Genomic DNA, 23,157 nt, shown 5'->3' with positions numbered 1-23,157 from the left:
TGTCCCAGCACCTCAACGCCACTCGGCTCCTGAAGCTCAACCCTGGGGGGGGGCACGGGTGCCAGGGGTTGGAGGGCGAGGCACATGCCCAGGGCGAGGCAGGACGCGAGGACCCAAAGGCGTCTACGCTTGTCCCGCCGACAAAGCGTGGGAAGAAATGGAGAGAGAACGTTAGGACTTGGGCCCGTGTGCAGCCCCTGAGGGTTACCTGGGTGGGAGGGCTTGGCACGGCAGGGGGGTCCGGGCTGCATACTCCGCTAGACAATGGCCTCGCCCGTGCCGGATGCGCCCGGGAAGCCGCCTGCAGCACGGCAGCCTAGCAGGGGCGGCGGGGTGGGGGGTGGGGGGTGGGGGGAGACGGAGACGGGTGTCAGTTTCCCTGGAAGACGGCAGGCACGGGTTGGGGTGTCCCAGAGGGAGAAGCTCCAATGGCCGAGAAGAGGGCTCCCTTTCTGCCGCAGAATCTCGGCAGTGCCTGAAGGAGCCTCTCTCCCTCACTCGCCACAACCTCCTACAGCGAGAAACATGCCACTGCTCTGGGAAGGAAAAGGCCCTGTGAAACGCTATTACGTTTAGCTGCAAATGTGATTCCGTATTTTACACGTAGTTATGTTTTCATGCTGAGATCGTTTATTCCGTGTTGGAATAGTTATTCCACTCCATACGCTTTCCACGTACAACTTCTAAAGTCAAGTAGGGCGGAGCCTGATCTCGGACTATGACAAAGGAATTACGTATCCTTCGACCTCAATCTTAAATCATTTTCTTTAGAGATACACGTGGATGCTCTGTAAGTTCTGAGATCAACGTTCCGGATTTTAGGGTCGGCACTTTTATTTCAGGGGTCCTGCCTCTAGTCCTGAGCACGGGCTTACGGCTCCATAACATTTAAGAGAACGACACTCTAGCACGCTGAGCCCCACCGTTGAACCTGCGTTTAGAGGTTCAGATGCTTCCATGATCACAGTCACCAAAAGAACACATCTTTGTCTTCCTTGAACGCAAAGTGAAGGAAATGCCACAAACAGGGGTTAGGAGGCAACAAAGAGGCGAGAGAACATCAGTTACTAAGGACAAAATAACGCACGAAAAGCAAATGAGTATTTAGACAAACCCAGAAGGTTCCCACCACGCGGTTCACAGGAAAGCCACCGCACCCGCTGGAGGGGAGAGGGTGCTGACTGAGCAGGCCAGAAAGGGGAGCAGGCGTCCTGCACGCCATGCTGCCCACACGACAGCCCGCACAGCGGGTCTGTCATCACCCTGGAGGCTGAGGGAGGAGGGGACACCAGAGGGGAAAGGGCGGAACACCATCGACAGCACACAGGCTGCCGCCTGCTTCATAAATGTGCTCTACGGTCCTTCCAGGGACCCTCGTCCCCTCAGTCGCTCACAAACATTTACTGAATGCCGACCGCACGCCAGGCACCCCTCTGGGAACCAGGGACCTAGCAGCAGAAACACGGGATGGTCCCTGCGTCCGCGAAACTTACATTCTAATGGGAGGGGCAAACAGTTGCAAAAAGGGTGAAGTATCGGGTAGGGACAGGAGCTATGCAGAAGACTAAAGCAGGGCGCGGGGCTGGGGAGTGCCGGTGGTGCGGCATCCAGGGAAGGTCGCGTTTCAGCAGAGACCTGAGTAAAGCCGGGAGCAGGACATGCGAGTGTCTGGAGGAGGAGCCTTCTAGGCAGAGGGCGCAGCAGGCGCAAAGGCCCTGTGGCAGGAGCAGCCTGGATATTTTCAAGGATGCCAGAGACGCCTCCAGACTGAGCGGGGCCGGAGGGGTGACCGGGGAGCAGCGCACGCAGGGCTTCAGGGAACAGCTTTGGGTTTTGTTCCAAGTGTGAGAGGAGTCATTACGGAGTGATGTGGTTTAACATTTAAAAACATCATCCAGGTGGCTGCAAAGGGAATAGGCCGTGGGAGGGCAGAGCAGAAGCTGGGGCCGGTGGGGAGGCCGGGCGAGGGTCCCGGCGGCTTAGATGCGCACTGTCTACCACATACCCTACTGTTCTCCTCTGCTCTGACCCGCATTCCGTCACACCCCTGCTCTCCTTTTCCCGGGCAAGCCACACCCTTTCCCTTACCCTGGGCTTTGTTTGCCGAATTCTCCTGCCCAGGATGCCCTTCCTCTCACGCCCCAGTTCAGTGAGTCCCTCTCCTTCTCAAGGCCCGCCGCCCCTGCAGGGACGTTCCCGGCCCTGGTGAGCAGGAACCCCACAGCGCCGTGGACGTGCCCCTAAACCCCGCTTCCATCCTGGACGGGCCTGTCTGTCTTAATGTCTCTCTGTGTCCTGAGGGCCCACAGAACTGACGATCAATAAAAGTGTGTTGAGAGACTGATGAATGACTGAATGAATTATGAAAGTGTGAAATTATCCAAGTGTTTATTTGATGTTAACATCACTTCAGTATTTTAACTCAGTGCTGGGGCCTGGCCTGGGTTCGTGAAAACACGGACTCAATGACGCTTCTTGAGATCTCCGCACAGTCACTTGAACCAAAGTAAAAATACGTATTTTGAAATTAGTAAAATAAAACTGGCTTACCTCATCCAGAACGGCCTGTTTTTTCTGAAATAAGGAGATCAGTTATGAATTAACATGAGGATGAGTTTTCTGTGATACCGTATTCGTCCCTTGGTCCCTCCCCCTGCCACAGCCAACAGCGACGCAACAGCAGAGTCAGCCCCCTGCCCACCACCCATACCCAAGGGGCTCCGGGAGAGGCTGATGGAGCTGATGCAGACCCGCCTGCAACAGCGAAGGAGGAAGCGAGCGGCCGTGACCGTGACCGGGAGGCGAATCACAGCCGAAGCCCAGGCCGCCACGGGGGCATCTGCGGTTCCTGGCCGGCTGCACGGCAAAGTGACTCACAGGGACCACTGAGACGGGATTGTCTTAGGCTCCGTGTGAGCAAGCCCCTCCCCCAGCCAGAACTGTCCTATAACATGCTGTGTCCTCTCTGGAGATCCACAGAGCGGCTGGACACTGCCCGCTGGTGATGTTACAAAGGGGACCCCCGTGCAGGGTCTGGGTCACTGACTCCCAAGTCTGACCAGTCATCAAAATCACGGGGTGGCGGGGGAATTTCTCCGGTGCTGTCACGGTACTATGGTTAAGTGGTACATCCTCATTCCTAGAAGATACGCACTGAAGACTCATAACGTCTAAAACTTACTTTCAAACAGTTCTGGAAAAAACAGTGCGTGCAGAAAAGAAATGTGGCTAAACGTGCACTTGGTTGCTGAACCGCGGTGGGGGGCGAGAATTAGCACCTCGCTGAATATACTAAGTTCTTTCAACGTTCTATGTTTTGTAAATTTTCGTCATCAAAGTTGGGAAGAAGCCATGATTAAAAAAACCCTCCACCGGCAGATTTCCGGAGCTAAGATCTTACACTATTCGGGCAGGTGGAGAGCTCCAGTTTCTGTTTGTTTGTCCAGCTGGGGGAACAAGGGTCGTGTCCGTTCTATCAAACGGGGGGAGGGGGCTTTTGTAGAGCATTTCGTCATCAGAGAGCACCGTCCTTTAACAACTGCAGTCTCCGCGAGCCCCATCTCTGCGAGCGCCCCCAGGAGCTGATGAGAGGAGCCCCACTCCTCCCCCAAGAGAGACCACGGGACATCGCGGCTCCCGGTCTGCCGTGCGCAGCCTGCGGCCCCTGCTGCCCTACTCAGCCCACCCCCGGGTCTGAGACCCCACGCGCAGCCCTGCTGCCCCGTCACCCACACCGCTGTCCCCTGAGGAGCAGCCCCGAGGCAGGCTCTCCCTGTTCCTGACAAGACGGCCATCCCGGGAGCCCCAGCGAAGGGCTGCCATGGGGCCCGAACCGCCAGGGAGACCCCTAAGCTCAGTCCCGTGCTTGCAGGGGCGCTGCACCCACAGCCTGCGTCCCTGGGACCCGTCGGGAGGTGACAGAGGCTTCCAGACCAGCCACTGCCCGGCCCGCGGCAGGCACCCCCCAGCTCGCCCACACGAGCTCCAGGCGCGGCCTTCCTCTCGCCCTCGCCGCCCGAGACCCCGGGTCTCCGGAGGCTATCTTCTGCCTCCCTACGTTTTCCTACGTGTCTAGGGCGTCTGGCACGGAGCCCGCCCCGGCAAAGGGACGGAGGAAGGGCTGGCGAGTGAGGATGTGGGCGGCAGAGGGCCGGCTCTCACCCAGTGCTGGTGCCCCTTCCACCGGCGCTGCAGGAGCCGGGCGGCGGCGTCTCTTCTCCCCTCGGAGCAGCCGGAGCGGGGCCGGGAGGAGCCCCCCTCGCTCGTGTCCAGCTCCGAGTCCGTCTGGGAGGGACCGGGGGGTCGGGGCGCTTCCCGGGTCTGCAGGAAGTCCAAGGTGAGAAGGGTGACTGGGTCGGGGATGGGGGCGGAGAAGCCGGCTATCAGGCCAGGAAGCAGGATATTAGGATGCAGGCAGAGCTTCTCAGACTAGACTTTAATTTAGAGGAAAAAAAAATCAGTGTCCACACCGCTCAGCATGCCAGACGACAAAAGAAGTCTCTGGAGAGCTAACACATTCGCGAGTAACTAGGGTGAAAGTCGGTTTTCGTTAACCCTGTAAACTCTGGGGGTAGCGCTCTCCCGCGAGGAGGGGAAGCAACGTGACCTGTGGCGTCATCAGGTAACCACACGCACCGTCTGAGCTCAGTCACGTCGGTGCACCCGTTACCTGCTTCCCGGGAGGTCCTTTACCGGCTCCCTTTTCGTCTAATGCTGGATTACAGAAATGGGACTTCTGAGATAAAAGGCAATAGATCCCTAGCTTGGTTTTTTGTTTGTTTGGCCGGACCCCGTGGCACGTGGAACTGCCCGGACCAGGGATCGAACCTGTGTCCCCTGCAGTGGGAGCGCAGAACCAGATGAATTGCACAGACAAAGCCATTACTGCCAGTTCCGGTGGACGTGGAAAATATTTTTTCTCCCTAAGGGAAAGCTCCAGGAATAAGCAGAACTCTCCAATCCACGTGTGTCGGGTGCCCCCCAGGGGTCAGGGCTGCCTGCGGCGGACAAGCCACGGGCCGGTCAGCACCGTGAGCATCCCACTGGGAAAGGAGCCTCGAGGAGACAAACAGCGCGGCTCTGCCCGCCACACGCCGGGCAGTCAGCGGCCCGGCGCCGCAGCCACCTGGGGCCGACAGCGCGGGCGTTTGGGTAGGTGGGGGTCTCCTGAAAAGGGCCCATCGGGCAGGGTGGCCAATCTCCTGGACAGGAGGACAGTGCCTCTGCAGGACTCAGAACACTCTCTAAAGCACTGGAAAATCCGCCAAGGAGATGCACCCATACGGGTAACACAGAAAGTCTACTTTCCTGAACAACGGAAGGGACTAAGGTGGACCCACACGTCCACCCCACGTGTGGCCAGCTGGACATGCGGGGTCAAGGGCACCGCACAACCCCCGGGGCTCCAGCCAGCCTGCGCCAGGAGAGCCACCTTTCCTTTGCCGAATCAGTCGGTGGCCTGGGGTTTGTCTCAACTTGTAATTGGAGAGAGACACGCTCGTCAGCTTCTCCACATTCCCTTTTAGGGCTTTTCTCTTTCCCTTTTGTGCTGGGGTTGAAGTATACGTAGCGTCAGATGCTAAAAGAAGGAGGGGCCTTAAAACAGGGCTCCAGCTAAATAAGAAAACCTTGCAAGAGGGAGGCCCATCTAGATTTTTAAAAAAAACAAACCCAAACACTTTTCTTTTCCACTCTCAGCAGATCAGTCAACCCCGCACCTGGTATGCCCTCCCTCTCCTAGAGGCCAGTCCCCGTCAGGCTACTGGCTACCGAAACAGCAAGTCGCTTTCTGAAGCAACAGAACTTCTCGGCTAAAACACGTGCCGGGTAAAGCCTGGCCGTCCTGGTGGATTCGGCGTGTTACTCAGATCTGTAGCCAGCGTCGCAGAAGAGGGCGGCACGGCTGCCCATCTCAGCGTGCACCCACGCTGGACGCCCCGGCCAGGCTGGTCTTCCCTGTCACACACTCACACGACAGGCTCCCCTTGGGGCAAACTGCAGCCACAGGGTTTCAATACCTCAGTTATGAGTTTTTTGTGTTAACAGATATAAGATGATAATTGCCATCTGGGGAATCCATTAATCGGAAAAAAAAGGATTAGCGAGGAGACACACTCTCGCCACTAGAAGTTCTAGCATAGGTGGCACTGGGCCGACGGGGGCCAGAGGGCTCCCCTGGTTCAAGAAGGTGCTCAGGGAGGAGCCAGGGGAGACCCTTGCCGTCGTGTCCATAGAAATGGAGGGAGCGAGGGGACAGGGAGGAGGGTCAGCCTAGACTCACCGCCTGCCTACCTGCCCATGGGCCCTGCGGAGGGAGCTGTGGCTCCCCAGTCACCCAACCCCCGGGCTAGGGGCAGGGGCAGGGGCCGTGCCGGCCCCGGCGAGCGCCTTCCCGGCCGGCCCCCGTGTCAGTGCAGACTCTGCAATTTACATTGAACCTCCCGGTTCTTCGCTGAGAGTTCCAGCCTTCCCCGGGGCCTTCCCAAACTCCTTCTTGCCTTCTAATGGCAACCCTTGTTGGATATTTAAACTTTTATTTGAAGTTTGGGGAAGATCTTCACTCACCGGCTTAACTATCTAAGACGCAAATACTAGTTTGAAAATTCAATTAACTGATAATTAGTGCAGAACTCCAGGATTCAATACACGCAATTTATAGAAATCGACTGTGATGGTAGAAGGAAACTGGACTGTCAACGTTGGATTCAGGCAAAACTCCGGGCACGGAGACAGTCAGAACCATAACGCATCAGCTCAGAGTCCCGCCATGCCGGACAGGAGGTAAAAACACAGACAACCCTACCTCCGGGCTCGTCTCCTCGGGGTCCTCCTCCCCTCCTTTCTTACTTTCTTCCAGTTCTTGAAACTTCCTGGTAAGTGCTTGAATTTCCTCCCTAAAGTGGGAAGGGAAGAAAGTGACACCTTACTTGCCATGACGCCGTGTAAGATGTCTGTACGTGACAGGAGGGGTGGCGGCCTGCAGAGCTGGCAAGGATGTCCCCCGGGAACGAGGTGGGTGCCCCGCCACCACCTGACTGCCCAGGAGCCGGCACTGCCCAGGGCGACCCCTCCGGCCCCAGTCCTGACACACGGGAGGAACGGAAAAAATACCGACTGCGTGAACGGTGCACGGATATCCTTTGGGGTTTTTAACAAGCAAGGCGAGTGGAAGGAAAGACAACTCATGTACTTGCTACAGATCTCAGAGGCAAGGTAAAATTAATTCTTCACTGTACGCCCGCCCATTCTGATTGACTTTAATGCTAGGCTTCCAGCAAAGTCTAGTCACGTTTATTCTGAAGATAAAATTTGGTATTCATTTCGGTAATCCGTGTCTTACTAATTATTCTGAGCGCTAAATATTTCTGCGCAGATTTCTAACCTACTTTTTTGGGCATTTCTTACTGAGATAACATTCATATAACCCCAAACTCACTATTTTAAAATATGCGATTAAGTGGTTTTTAGTGTAGTCACGACGTTGTGCAACTATCCTCACTATCTAATCCCGGGATAGTTCTGTCACCCCAGACAGGAGCCCCTTACCTGCCACTCCCTACTCTCCCCTCCCCCACCCCCCCAGCAACCCCTAATCCGCTGTCTTCTCTATAAATGTGCCCATTCCAGATATGTGCGAATTGCACAGTACGCGGGCTTTTCTGTCCGCCTCTTCAGGGAGCATCAGGTTTCTGACTCATTCACGTCGTGGCAGGTGTCAGCCCTCATCCCTTTGTACGGACGTACTTCCGTTTTTACTCTCTTCACCAGCTGACGGACATTTGCCATGTGTCCACTTTTTATCTACGGTGGACAGAGGTCAAGGACGGAGCGTGGGAGGTGGCGTCTGGACCCGGGGTGTGGAATCAGGGCGCGTCTGAGGCTGCCCGCAGCGGCCGTGCTGGAGGAGGGTGCGGGCCGGGGAGCTGGCCGTGATGCCAGAGCGGCAAACACTGGCCCAACCGTGAGCAGACTTTCCCCAGAGGTCGGATATTTACTCTGAGGGAAACAGCCAACCACGGGAGGACCTCAGGAGAGGGGCTATGTGATCGGGCTGGAGCTGGATGGGGCCGCTCTCGCTCTCGATGCGGGCTGAGCCCGGATGCGCCGGGGTGGGCGGGGCTGGGGAACAAGGAAGGGCCTGGGGCTGCGTGTCTTCCGACTTCGTCCACTCACCTCAAAGCCTCCTCTCTTTCTCTTCCCTCCTTCTCACCCTCCTTCATGTTTTCCAGCTCCTTCTCCAAGTCAGCCTTTGTCTGCAGTAGCTGCTTCACCTCCAGACTGAACGAGGAACCAGAGATATTTCAGCGTCACTAAAACAAAGGCTCACAGTGACCTGGGTCACCAGAGCACGAAAACGTAACGGGTCCACCCTCCTTCCTTATGCATGGATGAGGATGAAGAAAGGCCCTTCTCTGTAACTGCAGGGATCCGGGAGCCGCGCCGGGGGCGCTTGCTTATTTACTGAGCGCCTTCCGTGCGCGCGGGCAGCGGACGGAGCAGGGCTACCGGACGAGGCGCAGGCCCCGCTCTCACGGGCGTCACCGTCCCGCGGGGAGAGGCATTAACCCAGCGGTCACACAGCTGGGCGCCTAATCTTCTCCTGAGATGAGAGCTCCCAGGACCCGCCATGGACCAGACGGCGATGCAGCCTGAGCTGAGGCCTCGAAGACAAGAGGGTACCCAGGCACCTCCACCCGAGCTTGCCTGTGCCCCACAGGTGACGCCTCGCTGAGAACGTGGCTATAAAACGTTCCACTGCTCACCGTGGTGGTGACATCACGTGAATGAGATACGTCACCAGGAGTGTCACACGGTAAGGGCTCACGGAGTGGAAGTTATTATCGTGCCATGCGACGGCTTAAGAGATAATCAGAGATGCTATTTACCGTGCAAAATGACTGGCCTAACTTTTATAAAGAACCTAGCACATGGATGCACTATTAGGCTTCGACTGGAGGTGAAAAAACAGGTGGAGTGGGAAGGGATTTGCCTTCTGCTGTGAACAGAAGGCAGCAGAGACAGGTCCTTCTCAGACCTCGACGTGCACGTGAATCACCAGGGGGGGTCTCATTAGATGCAGAGTCAGGTTCAGGAGATCTGGGCCAGGCCAAGGTAGCCAGCCCCGGGTGGGCAGGGCCCGAGGGTCTGCATCTCTAACCAGCCCCCAGCTGATGCTGAGGCCGTTGGCTTCCTAGGCCACACTCTGAGTAGCAAGGTCTCAGAAACACCATCTCAGAAGATGCATGGGTTTAGCCTGCTCGCGACAGAACTGCAACTGGAGAAGCCACACGTAAAGAACGGGTGGAGGAGACAGGAGCGTTTTAAGCGGGGTACAGAGCAAGACACTAGAGAACAAAGGGCAAATGAGCAGAACCTTGAGGCCTCGCCTTCCACACTCTTATGGTCACACTGAATACTCCACGCGCCACAGCACTGTCTTGTTTGAGGCATAGATTAGGTGTTGGAAACATAGTACTGAATCTTTAACCCCTTCTGCAAGAGACCTAGGATGGCCTATTATCTTACACGAATCAGTCACAGTCAATGCTTCTCAGAAAAAGAATTTGGAAAGCCGTCTGGAATTCTGTGTAAAGAATTTGGAAAGCCGTCTGGAATTCCGTGTAAAGAATTTGGAAAGCCGTCTGGAATTCCGTGTAAAGAGATTTAAGTGGCACCCTCCGCCCCGTGCTTTTCGTGACGTCATACGGCCAATCAGTGTCTCCTTTTTCCCACTAAAGCTGCCTTCATTTCACAACTAAAACATCACAAGTTTCAGAATCGTAGAAACGTATCTGTGTGACGACTGCCATGAGCTGAGCCTTCCCCAAATCCCCAGAACAGCTCAAGTCCCGCAACTACACAAGTCACGGGAGCAGGACCTCTCCCGGAGGTGGCCGGGCGCCAGCCGTGCGGGACAACGTACTCTCGCTCCTGCAGCCGGGTGTGCAGGGCATTCCGCTCGCCCTTCAGGCTCCTCACAACCCCCCGCAGTCGCTCGCTCTCCTCCTGGCGGTCGGGGCGCGGCTGCCGGTGCACCGTGGAGCTGGACACCGAGTGAGCCGGCGGGGTAGACAGGACCACCTCTGAAGCGTGCGATTTGGGGCTTTCCATCAGACTTATTTTCTGGAGGCAACAAGGCATCTGTTAGATGTTATTTCTTACTTTACTTTCCTAGGAAAGAGACAACGGCCAAGGGGAAACTCATCCCAAGCAAGGGAATGGGAAGAGCTCTGCGTGTGATCTGAGAAGCCTGGGACGCTGACCGGGGACAATTCTGCTCCACCAGAGTCCTGGGGGCGATGGAAGGGCATCCCCCCGCCCCGCCCCCAGAACTCTCTTCCTCTGGAGCAGGGAGCACGCAGACCCAGCCGGGATGGGGCAGGTGAGGTAATAAACAGACAGCAGAGCACGGAAGGTGAAATCGTAAACTGCTTTCCTTTGTGCTTGTTTACCCTATTATTTCCCTAGGACGTCTGGAATTTTCAGCCTCTGTGCTTTCACACGTCAAGGACGATCCAGCTCTGCCAGCTGGAGACACTGAGCGCCTTCAGATTCCCACTGATGTCAGCATCTCTCCGAGCGGAAGAGCGCTGCCCCACCGGCTTCTGGACCACCTCTGGCTGCCCTTCCTTCCTAACAAGCTTCATTCTTGAACTACCCACAATTTATAGACACTTAAGTTCTCTGCTTTGTAAATACGTGAAATTATTGTTTTTTTATTGCTCCCCTCTAGGTTTACTCTGCATCCAAACAGTGGACAGTTCTAACTTGACACTGTACCAGTACTCAAAAGGGAGGGACACTTCTGACCCAGTTCAACAGAACGAGATTGACATTTGCAAATTCACATGGGGGATATGAGGAAACGGTAACTTCCTAACTTTCCTGGTTGGCAAAGTGCGGATGCACAGTTTTCTGAGAATTCAAATACTACACGAGTGGTGAGAAACAGTCTGGTAAGTGACTGGTAGTAAAAAGCCCCCAGGTGCACGGCAGGCCGGGTGTCTGAAAGGCTCTGGGATCCTACGCACCCAGCGACGGGTGCCCACGAGAGCCTGAAACGATTCGGTGTGTCGTGTGCCCATGCTTTGCCGTCTGTGACACGAGGGACAGGCATGACACGCCCTTAGGTCTCGTCCGGACCCGTAAGAGTCTCCTCTTGCCAGCGTGTCCGCGTGCCGTCTGCGGACAGACGGCCACCGTTTACATGTTCAGCGCAACCCGACTCCCTGCGTAAGTCCCGGGAGCGGCGCTGCGTCTGTCCCATGTTCTAAGACCCGCTGCTCTCACATAGGCAGGTCCTGAGCAGGGAAGGTGCCGTGGCGGGACCACACTCACTTTTTCCAGCTCTGCGATCCGCCGAAGCAGCCGGGGCTTGCTCCACTCCACCGAGCCTGATGGGACAGCGGGGTGTGACGGGCGCCCTTCGTACAGCCGTCCCGACGGGCCCCTTCAGCCCGGACCTCCCGTCTGGAGCACGGCCCGACGGCATCCCCTCCAGAGGCTGGCCCCCACGGCCGGCGGCCCCACGCCCGGCAGACCTGCGGTGCCGAGGGCGGCCCCAAGGCGACGTCTGTTCCCTTTCACCGCGGCTTTACTGACACAAGCGGTCGGGAGAGGGCTCAGTGCGGCCTTCTCTCCCGATTCCACCCCGTCGGGCTCTGGCCTCACCAGCCTGCCAAGATGGCCCTTCTCCAGCTCAGCAGCAAGTCCACTCCGCCACATCCCAGGCCCCGGCCTCGGCCCCAGCCCCCGGGCCACCAGTGTGTTCCCCGACACCCACACGCTCCTGGAGGCCCCTCAAGTGGCTCAGCTGGTCCATCCTCCCCCCACTCACTCGCTGGGTGACCGGACTCTCGCCGGGTCACCTGGTCCCCGACGGCCTCCAGGACCAGTCCTCCTGCCGAGGGCCCCGCCCGACCCCCGACTCACCGACGCACCGACCTCCACCGGCCGCCTACCCACCCCCCCGGCACGCTCGCTCCATGTCCCCCACCCCCCCTGTCCTTTCAGTAGCCCGGACCCCGTGTGCCTCACAGGCTGCACCCACTCCCCATGTGCACCGGAGCCCGGCCACCTCTCACCACTGCTGTGCCACCTGGGCCAGGCCACCAGCGGCCCCTGCGAGGCCCTTTCCTACACGGCGTCCACTCAGCACAGGAGCAGGGGGTCCTCGAGAGGCGAGGCAGACCCTCCCACCCCTGCTCCAGCCCTCTGTCCCCTGAGTGGCCTGCAGGGCCCTGTTCTCCCCCGCCCTCACCTCTGTGTCCATGGCCAGCGCGTACACAGGCTGGGCCCCCGGCCTCAGACACGCCGGGACACTCGGGGGCTCTGCACCTGCTGGTGCCCCCCCCGGCCCCCCTCCTCCTCCCCCCCCCTGCGGCCCCCTGACCCACGCTCTTACCATTGGCCGGCATCTGACCTGCCGGCTTCTCGTCTTAGCAAGAGCGCCTTCACTGCTCTGGCTCTGTGTCTAGAGCGGCGCCTGGCGCTCAGCAGGCTGCCGCCGCTTTGGAACACACCTTGGAGCAGCGCTGCCCCGGGTGCGCGGGGGAAGGAGGGCCACGACTCCCCTGCGGCCGCAGCTGCCCGCATCCTGGGGCCCTTCCTGGCGTCCCCAGCCCCGCCTCCCCCCTTGGCGGCTCTGGGGAGCAGGTACCCTTTATCTTGGAGACAGTGGGGGAGTCGCTCAGCACGCGGTCCAGGTCCTCCTTCAGGCTCTGGTTCTCCTCCGTGAGCTCCTGGACGCTCCGGGACAAGCTCAGGAGGGCGCTGCTCATTCTTTTCTGCCTTTTAAGGCCGACGTTCTTCTCCACTGGAGGCCTAGGAGGAACGAGACCAAGCGGCTAAGGTTTGGTGCCTGAACTGGTTTACTACGCGTCCTAAGTGGGGGGGGGGGGGGGAGGCGCTCGACGGCCTGGGCGCTCAGCGTGGCTTCTGCTGGTGAACGTTTGCGATTAAACAGGGAACACTAACTCTGAAGCCCAGACAAGCGGACTGCTATCCGCTCTTCTCATCAGCGAGCCTGTGTAACGAAATACTGTGTTCAGTCATTAGCAATGGACATTAAACAGGACCACTAAGGAACTTGTGGACATTTATTCTCTGTTGTTCCGCAAGTACTTAGATAATAGTTTTTTTTCTTTCTTTTTTTTTTAAAAGATGTTGGGGGTAGGAGTTTTATTAATTTTTAAATTTTTAAAAATTTTTGCTGTTTGGGTCTTCGTTTCTGTGCAAGGGCTTTCTCTAGTTGTGGCAAGCAGGGGCCACTCTTCATCACCGTTGCGGCCTCTCTTGTTGCGGAGCACAGGCTCCAGACGCGCAGGCTCAGTAGTTGTGGCTCACGGGCCTAGTCGCTCCGCGGCATGTGGGATCCTCCCAGACCAGGGCTCGAACCCGTGTCCCCTGCGTTAGCCAGCAGATTCTCAACCACTGCGCCACCAGGGAAGCCCCTTAGATAATAGTTTTGATCTTGCCTTTTATTCCGCAAAATGAGTCTAAAATACAGTCAATCCCCTTTATTCACAGAATCCATGTTTGCAAATTCGCCTACTCACTAAAACGTATCTGTAACCCCCAAATCGATGCCTGTGGTGCCTCTGCGGTCAGTCTGTGGGTCTGAGTTGCAGGCGGGCTCACTCCCGGCTGGGGGGACAAGCGCCGTCCGCATCTGGTCTCAGGTCTCGCCCTATCCACAGGGTGGATTTCGAGGTCTTTTCTCGTCTTTGTGCCTTCTGTTGATTTCGCCGCTCTCAGCGGTCCCCTGCAGCATAGTTCTTACTTGCTAGGAGGCTGTGACTCAGCTCAGGGAGGAACCACGCGTGTCAGAGCTTCGTTCAGGCCTGAGTCACGGCGCGGTTGGTCAAGAGTTCAGTGCTAAGAACGGACACTAAATAAGGTGCCTTTAAATGGAAACACACGTGAAGGCGGGTTGTATGCCGGTCAGGCGATGGGAAAGCTGTGACCAGAGGGTCTCAGGAACAGAACTCCGTGCTTCCCCTAGAAGCACTGGTTCAGCATTTCCCAAGTCAGTGTTCGTGGACACTTTACAGAACATAACACTGTGAATAATGGGAATCGACTCCTCTGGCCCTTTACAGAAAGTTTGCCACCCCTATTTTATTTTATTTAATTAATTTATTTTTGGCTGCATTGGGTCTTCGTTGCTCCATGCGGGGCTTTCTCTAGTTGCGGCAAGAGGGGGCTACTCTTTGTTGCGGCGCGCAGGCTTCTCACTGCGGTGGCTTCTCTTGTTGCAGAGCACGGGCTCTAGGCACGCGGGCTTCAGTAGTTGTGGCATGTGGGCTCAGTATTTGTGGCGCACGGGCTCTAGAGTGCAGGCTCAGCGGCCATGGCTCACAGGTTTAGCTGCTCCTCGGCACGTGGGATCTTCCCGGAGCAGGGCTCGAACCCATGTCCCCTGCACTGGCAGGCAGATTCTTAACCACTGTGCCACCAGGGAAGTCCCGACCAGCCCTCATTTTAAACTACTAGGAGGAAAGGAAAAAAGGGAAGACCATGCCTGGCACATTGTAAATGCTCAATAAATGTCAGTAATTCACTGCAGAGGCTGGTGACACAACCAAATCTAAGATAAGGGATCCCTCCTTTCCTAATTTGTTGAAAGCCTGATATCACCTGGGAAAGGGACAAGGGAAAATCCACGAGATAAGGAAACTTTGATGTCTCTCCTAATAAACTTATTTGGCAAGATGAACTTGTACTTGGTACTAAATGTCTTCCGAAAAGGAAGATCTGCTTTGAAAAACAGTGTTTTCTAAGTCTAAGCTGGAAGCTGTGAAGTAGTACGAACAATGAGAGCCCAGAGCACCGACTGTGCTGTTACATGGCAACTGTGGGGGCACATCTGTAACATCCCAAAGGGAAACACGCCAGCTCTAACCATGAGTAACATGGGCGCAGGCTCCCAAGTCAGGGCAGTGTCTGCAGGCCCCACCTAAGGCCTACCCTGCTCTGACAGCAGTTTAACATGAAAACAACACATGAAACATGGCTCCCAAGGAGAGGATCATACTTCTTTCCTGTCGTTTCAGAACTTGCCAGGAGAGTCTGGAGACGATGAATCTGTAAACACCAAATTAAAATGCATTTAATACAAAACGAAAAAACGGCAGTGATTCCTGACTTCCGCCCAGTGGCAGGAAGTGAGCGCTAAGTTGCTGATTTGTGTTCAAGTTAAGATGAACTAGAAGAGGGCCCCTCAGTGCAGCTGGCCCCCCACCCTCCGACCCCGCCCCCCGCCCCGGGGCAGGAGGGCACGCACCTCCTCGTAATATGTCTCCATGGCGATCCTCATCTCCTCCAAGTTAGTGGTCTTCATATCAGTCTGCAGTTTGCTAAAAACCCAAGTTCAGAGTTGACATGGCAGTGCCAGCATTCCCAGGCAGAGCAAGAGGAAGCCTGTTTCCCGGAACAGGGAGAAGGATGGGCTTTGGAAGAGAACCGGGCTGGGAAGCGAAGCCTGAGCCGGCCCTCAGCTGGCCGTGGCCTTGCACAAGGCCGAGGAGAGAATTCTCACACCTACAGGGCCCTTCCTCGTTGGACCTGCCCCTTTCCAGGGTGAGGTAACCAACCCCCGGCAGGTATTCTTTGCTAACAAGGGCCTGTCTTTAAAAACCGCAGTAATTGTGAAGAAAGACCTCAGGGGTAGTCGGGAAGAGTCATCTTTGGGGAAGGTGGAGGGAATGGTTCTTTAAAGGAAAGAGAATCATTTTTTTCAAGTTGTATTGCCTGTATAATTCCCCTTGTTCTCAACACTTAACAGACTTTGGGGAAAAGGCTCTAACAGAGAAATGAAAGTAAAGTTACAGAGTTCAGGATTCTGAAGCACAGAAGAAATCGGCAAATGATAAAAATTTTAAAGTTGACGATTCCAGCAAGAAACAAAGGAGGGGGGTTCTATTGTATAAAGAGGATACAACAGAAAGTGAAAACTCAGATTTCCTTAAGTAAACTCAAACACAGCTAGGAAAGGCTCTCCTCTGTGATAAAACAGCAGGAAAGGAGTCCGCGCTGCTGCCCTAAAAACAGCACCAGGGGGGCTTCCCTGGTGGCGCAGTGGTTGAGAGTCCGCCTGCCGATGCAGGGGACACGGGTTCGTGCCCCGGTCCGGGAAGATCCCACGTGCCGTGGAGCGTCTGGGCCCGTGAGCCATGGCCGCTGAGCCTGCGCGTCCGGAGCCTGTGCTCCGCAACGGGAGAGGCCGCAGCAGTGAGAGGCCCGCATACCGCAAAATAAAAAAAAAAAAAAAACAGCACCAGGATAGTGCGTGACAGCGAGAGAAGCAGGTAGGGGAGATGACCAAGCGTTAAGGGCTTGTATCAAGGTCTATACAATTCATCTTGGAGATGAAAAGTGACCACAGAAGACTAAGGAGAGAAAGCACTTCTTCAGTGGAACAGGAACAAGAAAAGAGGAAAGGGGGACACTGCTCCTTAGGGTCGGATGGAAGAGGCGCGGCTGTTCACGGTCCCGTTTTGGTGAACGGCGATGCTGGACACAGACGTGGGGGCAGGGTGGGAACGGAAGCTGGAGCTGAGGGCATAGCGAGTGTGGACGTGGAGCTGGAGGCAGGCCAGGTGCGCACCCAGCGGGCCCCTCCCGAGCCTGGGCCACCCCCCCGACCCCGGCCGGCCCCCCAAGGCTCCGTACTCGATGGTGTGGTTCTTCTCCTTGCACTGCTGCTCCAGCTTGAGAATCCTCTGCTTCAGCCCACTGATCACCTGCCAAGGCAACAGGACGCGTCAAGCTGACGTCTCTGCGGCCATGGCCTCGCCCTCCCCCTCCCGCCAGGGGCTCAGCCGGCCCCATTCCCCGGGCGGGGTTGGGTGTCCCCGGCCCGCTGACCCGGCAGCACCTGCACCGCCTCCTGCCAGAGCGCCTTCCTGCTTAGCTGTCCTCCCCATCAGTGCTGGCATCTCTTCTAGACTCAGCTGGAGAGACAGGGCCAGGCTGTCCTGCCCGCTCAGAGCAGAGGGGCCGGTGAGTGGGGCCACAGGGGATGCTCCCACTCAAAAGGTGCCGCCGTCCCCTCCATCCCATTCCACAGCCACCCTCTGGAGGAAGGACAGGCCGCTGCACAGTTACCTTCGAGGAAGCCACCTCAGTCCCTGGATGCAAAACTCACCAAGCCTAGCCCGCCCAGGACACTCCGGTCCCCAGCACGCCCCTGGGAGGGAGCGGGCCTGGAGGAGGCCGGGCAGCTGGACAGAGGCCTTGAGACGCCCTTCTGTCTCCATGCCTCCTGTTCTCTGTTCATGGGACACTTTGGGAGATAACACCCTGTACTCCCGAAAGAACATTCCTTTCTTTCTTTTTGAAGAGTCAAACAACTTTTTAACTGGATTTTACGGTAATTTTTAATTATACTAGTAATACATGAATACATTTTCTTGAAAAAAAATTATAGATGACACTATACCCTTGGAGCTGACCCCTGTCAACTAAATACTGTTATCAACTTCCTGTGCATTCTCTAGGCCTTATTACACACGCACACACGTGTGCACAGCCCCTGAAAGTCTGGCATTTTGCTGTTGTTTACACAAATGGTGCCCCCCCCCCCGTCATTCTGCAGCTTGTTCTTTTCACTCAATAGGCCGTCTTGGTGATCTGTCCCCACTAGTTCCTAGAGATCGATGTTATTCTAGTTACCCGTTCCTCTACTGATAGATGCTTAATTTGTAACCCACTCTTGCTATTACAGAAACTCCCGGCCGGTCCTCCTTGTGCACACGGGCAAGTATTTCTTTTTTTTTTGGCGGTACGCGGGCCTCTCACTGTTGTGGCCTCTCCCGTTGCGGAGCACAGGCTCTGGACGCACAGGCTCAGCGGCCATGGCTCACGGGCCCAGCCGCTCCACGGCATGTGGGATCTTCCCGGACCGGGGCATGAACCCGTGTCCCCCGCATCGGCAGGCGGACTCTCAACCACTGCGCCACCAGGGAAGCCCTTTTTATTATAAATTTTAAGTTTATGTTATCAAACCCATTATTAATTGCATCATTAATGTGATTTTTGTGTTCAATAATCTCAGAATTGGATCCTTTCCAGTTTTCTTTTAGCATATCAGGTTTTTTTAAAAAATGTACTTCCTTGACTCATGTGAGGTTTATTGTGATACATTTTTCTCCAACTGCTATCGTTTATTGCCATAGCATTCATCATACTGGCTCCATTTGCCATAATTTTGTTTCATTTAATCTGTTATGTATTATTACATAACACACAAGAGGGGTTTGTATGTGTTTTAAGGTCTAATTCTGTTTCTGCTTTGTTTCTCTGTCTTAAATCAGTATCACTTGTTAAGCCTGACGTGTGTTTCTTAGGTGTGGCGGGCTAAGTCCCCCACTGTGACTACCTTTTTCTACAGTGTATTTCCGGCCTTTGTGCTAAGCCTGCTCAGCCTCCCTCCCACTCCCACTAAGAGCCCCCCAGCATCTTCTTGTAATCCCTACGGCTCCGTGGAGTAGGGTTTCAGGAGGTCCCGAGCCCTTCCCCGAATCTGCTCCTCCTCTGGTATGAGTGCTGTAGAGAAAAGGCATCTCTCTACAGGCTGTTTGGAAGGTAAGGTTTCAGTGGACAGGTTATCTGTTTTGCTGGAGATTATACTCACCCAGCCAGTATCAGGCCTTTTCTCTGCCAGAGTCCGAACAAAATCCGGGCCCTGCGGGAAGCAGATTGAGGAATGAAGACAAGACGTGGTCTAGCCACGCCCCCCCGCCCCCGCGTTGGCCACGCCCCACGCCTGCCTCGGGGCACCGCGGTGCAGGGCCAGGAACTTACTCGGGAAGGATCCAAAAGCTGCTGTATCTGCCGGTCCTTTCTGCTGTTTTCCTCTTCTAAGCGCCGAAGCTTTGTTCTCATCAGATCCATGTTGCTTTTGTGCACGTGTAATGACTGAAGGAAAGAAGGACCCACCCACACACACACACACACACACACACACACACACATCCTGGTGAAACACTGAGTTGGAGAGGTGTTTTACAAGCTGCCTGGTTCCCAATCAGGGCTTTGCGTGTGCAGTGGGTGAGGGAGGTCTGGACGTCACAGTGAAGGCTGGGCCAGGGGGTAAATGCCCCGTTAGGTGCAGGTCTACCCAGGCAACTAGGAACTCTGCCCCACACAATGCCAGCAGCACCCCTGCCACAGACAAACGCTGCTCCCCCAATCGATACTGCCAGCAGCACTTCTGGAAGGTGCCCATGTGACATGCTCTCCTCCATGTCCGTGTGACAAAGCCCATGTTCTTCACACACCACATACTATCACAGTCTTGTGTCCATTTAAAATTCTTATCCTCAACTAAGGCTCAGTTGGTCAGAGCAGTGGTTCCCAAACGTTTACCTGTGGATGAACTTTTCACCAGTCTGGGGTGAACTTAGAGGGAAGACTGTCAGTTTTTCATAAAACTAAGTTTTTTTTTTTTTTTGCGGCACGCGGGCCTCTCACTGTTGTGGCCTCTCCCATTGCGGAGCACAGGCTCCAGACGCGCAGGCTCAGCGGCCATGGCTCACGGGCCCAGCCGCTCCGCGGCATGTGGAATCTTCCCGGACCGGGGCACGAACCCGCATCCCCTGCACCGGCAGGCGGACTCTCAACCACTGTGCCACCAGGGAAGCCCCATAAAACTAAGTTTATTCAATTTTTACCACTCTCCTGTACTTTGAAATTATGCCCTTCCTATTATTTTGGACATATATAGTTCTTTTATGAAATGGTGATGGTAGGGTATTTTTAAAGTTTGTTTTCAACGTCCTCACTTGAAAAAGCTTTTCCCTAGTCCGGGAAGCCCCACAGCCTGAAAAGCGTAAGGTTAAGCCAGTGCTCGTAAGCCTCATCTGGAAATGCCCACGCGGGTCAGCTAGTTCCGTGGTGAACCAGCGTCCAGCACCAGCCTGCCCCCAAATTAGCCAGTTATCCTGGAGAAGCCCTTCTCCTTTCAAGGGACTCGTAGTGCTCAGAAGAGAGTCCGAAGTGTCTGAACACAGCCAGCCCCCAGCACCGGAAGGACAATTCCAACCCAGTGTGCGTCCCACTGGGGGAAGCCAGGGGAGTCGGCCACATGGCCACAGCCGGCAGGAGAGATACTGGCCCTCACAAGTGTTTAGTGAATTAGTCAATTAATGTACGGTCACTGGGAAAGACAAGAAATCCAATACCGGGAATTCTGCTTCCAGAAATATGGATTCCAGAAAAGCGCCCTCCCTTTTCCCTGTTCCTCGTGCTCAGCACAGCTACCAGCCCGGTACTAAAGCCCCTTCGTGGACCATTTTATCGAATCCTCACAAAACCCTGTGAAATTGTATTATGATTAGCCCCGTTTTTCTACAGGAAACTGAGGCATTACCTGCCCGAGAAAAACTACCCTGATGCCCCAGCTGCCAGAGCGACAGAGTCTTGAAGATAAAAGTCTCTCCTCTCTGAAGAGAAGCCTCGGCTTATTTAGTTTGAGTGAAGTTAGCATCATTTTACCCAGAGACCCATTTCTGGCCCCAGGCAGGTTCCTCCTGAGAGTGTCGCTGCGGCGATTGTTCAGGGCTCTCAGAGCTCACGCGGTACGGTCCCTTCACCAAGGTAGCAACCCTCCCTGCGGTGCCCCATTCACTTAACACATCTCTGGACAGGGACGTCCTGACTCATCGGGCGGGCCCTGCACTGCTGTGCAGCTCCCGCGGGTGAGGGCTGGGTCCCGTCCACGGGCCCTGGCCCGGTGCCCCTCAGGCGAGATGGCTTCTAGACTCCTCACGTGCTCTGGGCACGCTGGCTGCCAACGCCCTGCTTAACGCTGCCCAGACTGATCACAGCCCTCCAGACAGACGCAGCTCAGCTGGCGGGGCAGGGGTGGGGTCGGGACGTCAGGTCTGTGAACAGACTCACGTGACGGAAGGGAAGGAAGCCCAGTCGTTTCTCCAGCGGCACAAGAATATGTGCGGCTGTTAAAGACCGGTTTGGTGTAGCGGTGACGGTGAAGCAGGTGAGGATGATGTCATTTACTGCAGTACAGTTTGTGCCTTAGGGAACGGGTGGCAGGTGACCTTGATGGAAATCCTGGTGCTACTACTGGTTAACCTTGGAGAGACTACTCACCTCTCTGAATCTCAAGGCTATGACCTATATCTCTTGGGGCCCTTGTGGACATCAACTGAGATCAGGCCTGTGAAATGCCCTTAACACCAAAGAATTATGCAAACAGGAAGTTATTGATAATAATAACACCAAAAGACCTATCATAAGGCCAAGTCTCAGGGCGCAGAGGGACTGGAGTTAATCTAGACCTCCCTGGGTGCTGTCCACCGTGGGGGCCGGAGAAGCAGAGCACGGCGGGCTCTAACTGCTGTCCAGGCTCCTCTCACAGCGGGATCAAGGCCCTCTCCGTGAGCCAGTGCCGCCCAGCTGCTCAGGCACCGGGCCGGGGTTTAAACTCAGCTGTCACCCTACAGCTCCTATTTCCCACGTGACACATCCCAGCACAGGTGTGACTTTCCATCCACGTTACCGAGGGCTTTCCCGCTTAAAGTCAACAGAGAACAGAGGGAAACGCTACCTTCTTCAGCTCAATGATCTCGTCATACATGCCCTCCATCTCTCTGTAGACAGGGGTCCCAGGAACATAACCTGCAGGGAGACACACAACCCTCTGAAAAGACTGTCTGCAAAGTAGAAGGAATTCTTGGCCACACCTTAAGGGAAACCTGGAGGTTAATGAAATTATTCTTTTTTTTTTTTCTTGTTTTAACTTCTTTCCCCAGAAGTAAGGAAACCAAAACCGGTATTGATATAGAAAGAAGCAGCAAGAGAAAACTAAAAGATGTGAACACGGGGCTTAATTATAGTAAAAGGATTAACGGAGGGGGTCAAAAGGAGAAGTGCTGTCTTTAGATTTTAAACAGCAAACAGATAAAAAGACAAACAAAAACAAACGTGGTCATGTCATCACACAGGTGACAGCACCCAGTCCGATGTCTAAGGTAGGTACAGTGTACACTGCTCTCTGCTTCCATGTGATCCCTAAGGGGTCAGGACTCTGAAACACACCAGCCTGAAACAGCGCTGCCAGCTAGCAGTGCGGCAAGGTGACCATCCCTGGCACCAGGACAAGGTTCCTCTGTGCTTCCCATGGGGCCAGGGCCGACAAGCAAAGCAGTAAAGGAGGGAGGAAGCACATGGGTAAGATCAGACAGGAAGACGGAAACATGAAAACCAACCGATTCTTTCTGGTGACATCTGGGGTTTTTATTATCCTTGCAGTTCTCATTTCTGAGATTGTTTATACAACAAATTTAAATACAACTCTAAGTTTAGGGAGATAGGCACCACTGAAGCCCGGGACGATGTCTCTGTCCACATCGGGAAAGCCGCTTTCTAGGAGGGCAGGATGGACTTTCAGGGGCCACTGTCCTCAGGACACTCTGACTGAGGGAGCCCCAGATCTCACTGTCAGAGCACACCCACCAATCCCCATGCCCTTCCGCTCTGCTGTTCCTCAGTCGTGGCTGTGTCACCATCAACGTGCTCACCGTGGCTGGCAGAATGCCTGAGATTTGACCTCTGCATTCTTTCCGCTTCGGTCAAATCGTCAGGGGTGCTGCTGGGGGGGGCTGTTGGTCCATGCACGCTCCAAGGTGACGTCTGATTTCAGGGCTGGGGTCAGACTTCCTGGTTTCAACGTGCATGGATTTAATATGACAGGTACAAGCAGAGACAACGTAAGGCGCTGCCTCTAATAATCAGTCTTCAGGGTTGAAGAAAGCTTAGGGAGACCAGTGGTGTGTGAGAAACGTCCAGCCACCGGCCCGCAAAATAAACAAAGCCCTGACGTGTGGCGTTTGCCCACTCCCGCGGTGTGCGTATCCCCGGCACACCCAATCTCAAGCTGCCGGTGTGACACGGGACAGCTCACACGACTCCTCAAGCCAGCAGGAGCAGCTCCAACACATGACTTCCCGCAGCGCCCAGACAAGCCAGGACCCAGGCGGCAAACGTCAGGAACCACACCACATGCTGCGTAAAAGCCGTGGGGCGCGATGTCTTTGAGAAGATCAAAAACAGTGCGGCTCCAACGAGTTGTATTAAACGCTCTGTGCCAGGTCACCACCCGAGATTTCTAAGACACTCCCCTCGAGCAGGAAGGGT

General features: G+C 55.4%; 1 protein-coding gene across 14 annotated transcripts in view; it reads right to left on the bottom strand.

Moving 5' to 3' along the window:
- IQCE (IQ motif containing E) overlaps window positions 1-23,157 on the bottom strand; it is a 41,502-nt gene that overhangs the window by 5,815 nt on the left and 12,530 nt on the right. For 12 of the 14 annotated variants that reach the window (XR_007472269.1, XM_049699660.1, XM_049699658.1 and 9 more), the window contains 14 exons: window positions 21,569-21,639; window positions 18,805-18,918; window positions 18,635-18,685; window positions 16,672-16,742; window positions 15,284-15,356; window positions 15,035-15,084; window positions 12,659-12,822; window positions 11,338-11,393; window positions 9,923-10,122; window positions 8,173-8,277; window positions 6,803-6,893; window positions 4,162-4,320; window positions 2,551-2,574; window positions 209-316 (listed from right to left, as the gene is read on the bottom strand). Coding sequence is in view for 13 of the 14 variants with exons in the window: in XM_049699660.1 (XP_049555617.1) it covers window positions 209-316; window positions 2,551-2,574; window positions 4,162-4,320; window positions 6,803-6,893; window positions 8,173-8,277; window positions 9,923-10,122; window positions 11,338-11,393; window positions 12,659-12,822; window positions 15,035-15,084; window positions 15,284-15,356; window positions 16,672-16,742; window positions 18,635-18,685; window positions 18,805-18,918; window positions 21,569-21,639 (1,337 nt within the window). In the remaining variant the exon portion in view is untranslated. The other 2 variants (XM_049699667.1, XM_049699664.1) reach the window with 2 other exon arrangements.

This window comes from Orcinus orca, chromosome 16, assembly GCF_937001465.1.
Source record: "Orcinus orca chromosome 16, mOrcOrc1.1, whole genome shotgun sequence".
Taxonomy (NCBI): Eukaryota; Metazoa; Chordata; class Mammalia; order Artiodactyla; family Delphinidae; genus Orcinus; species Orcinus orca.
This window is presented reverse-complemented; position numbering and strand designations above follow the sequence as displayed.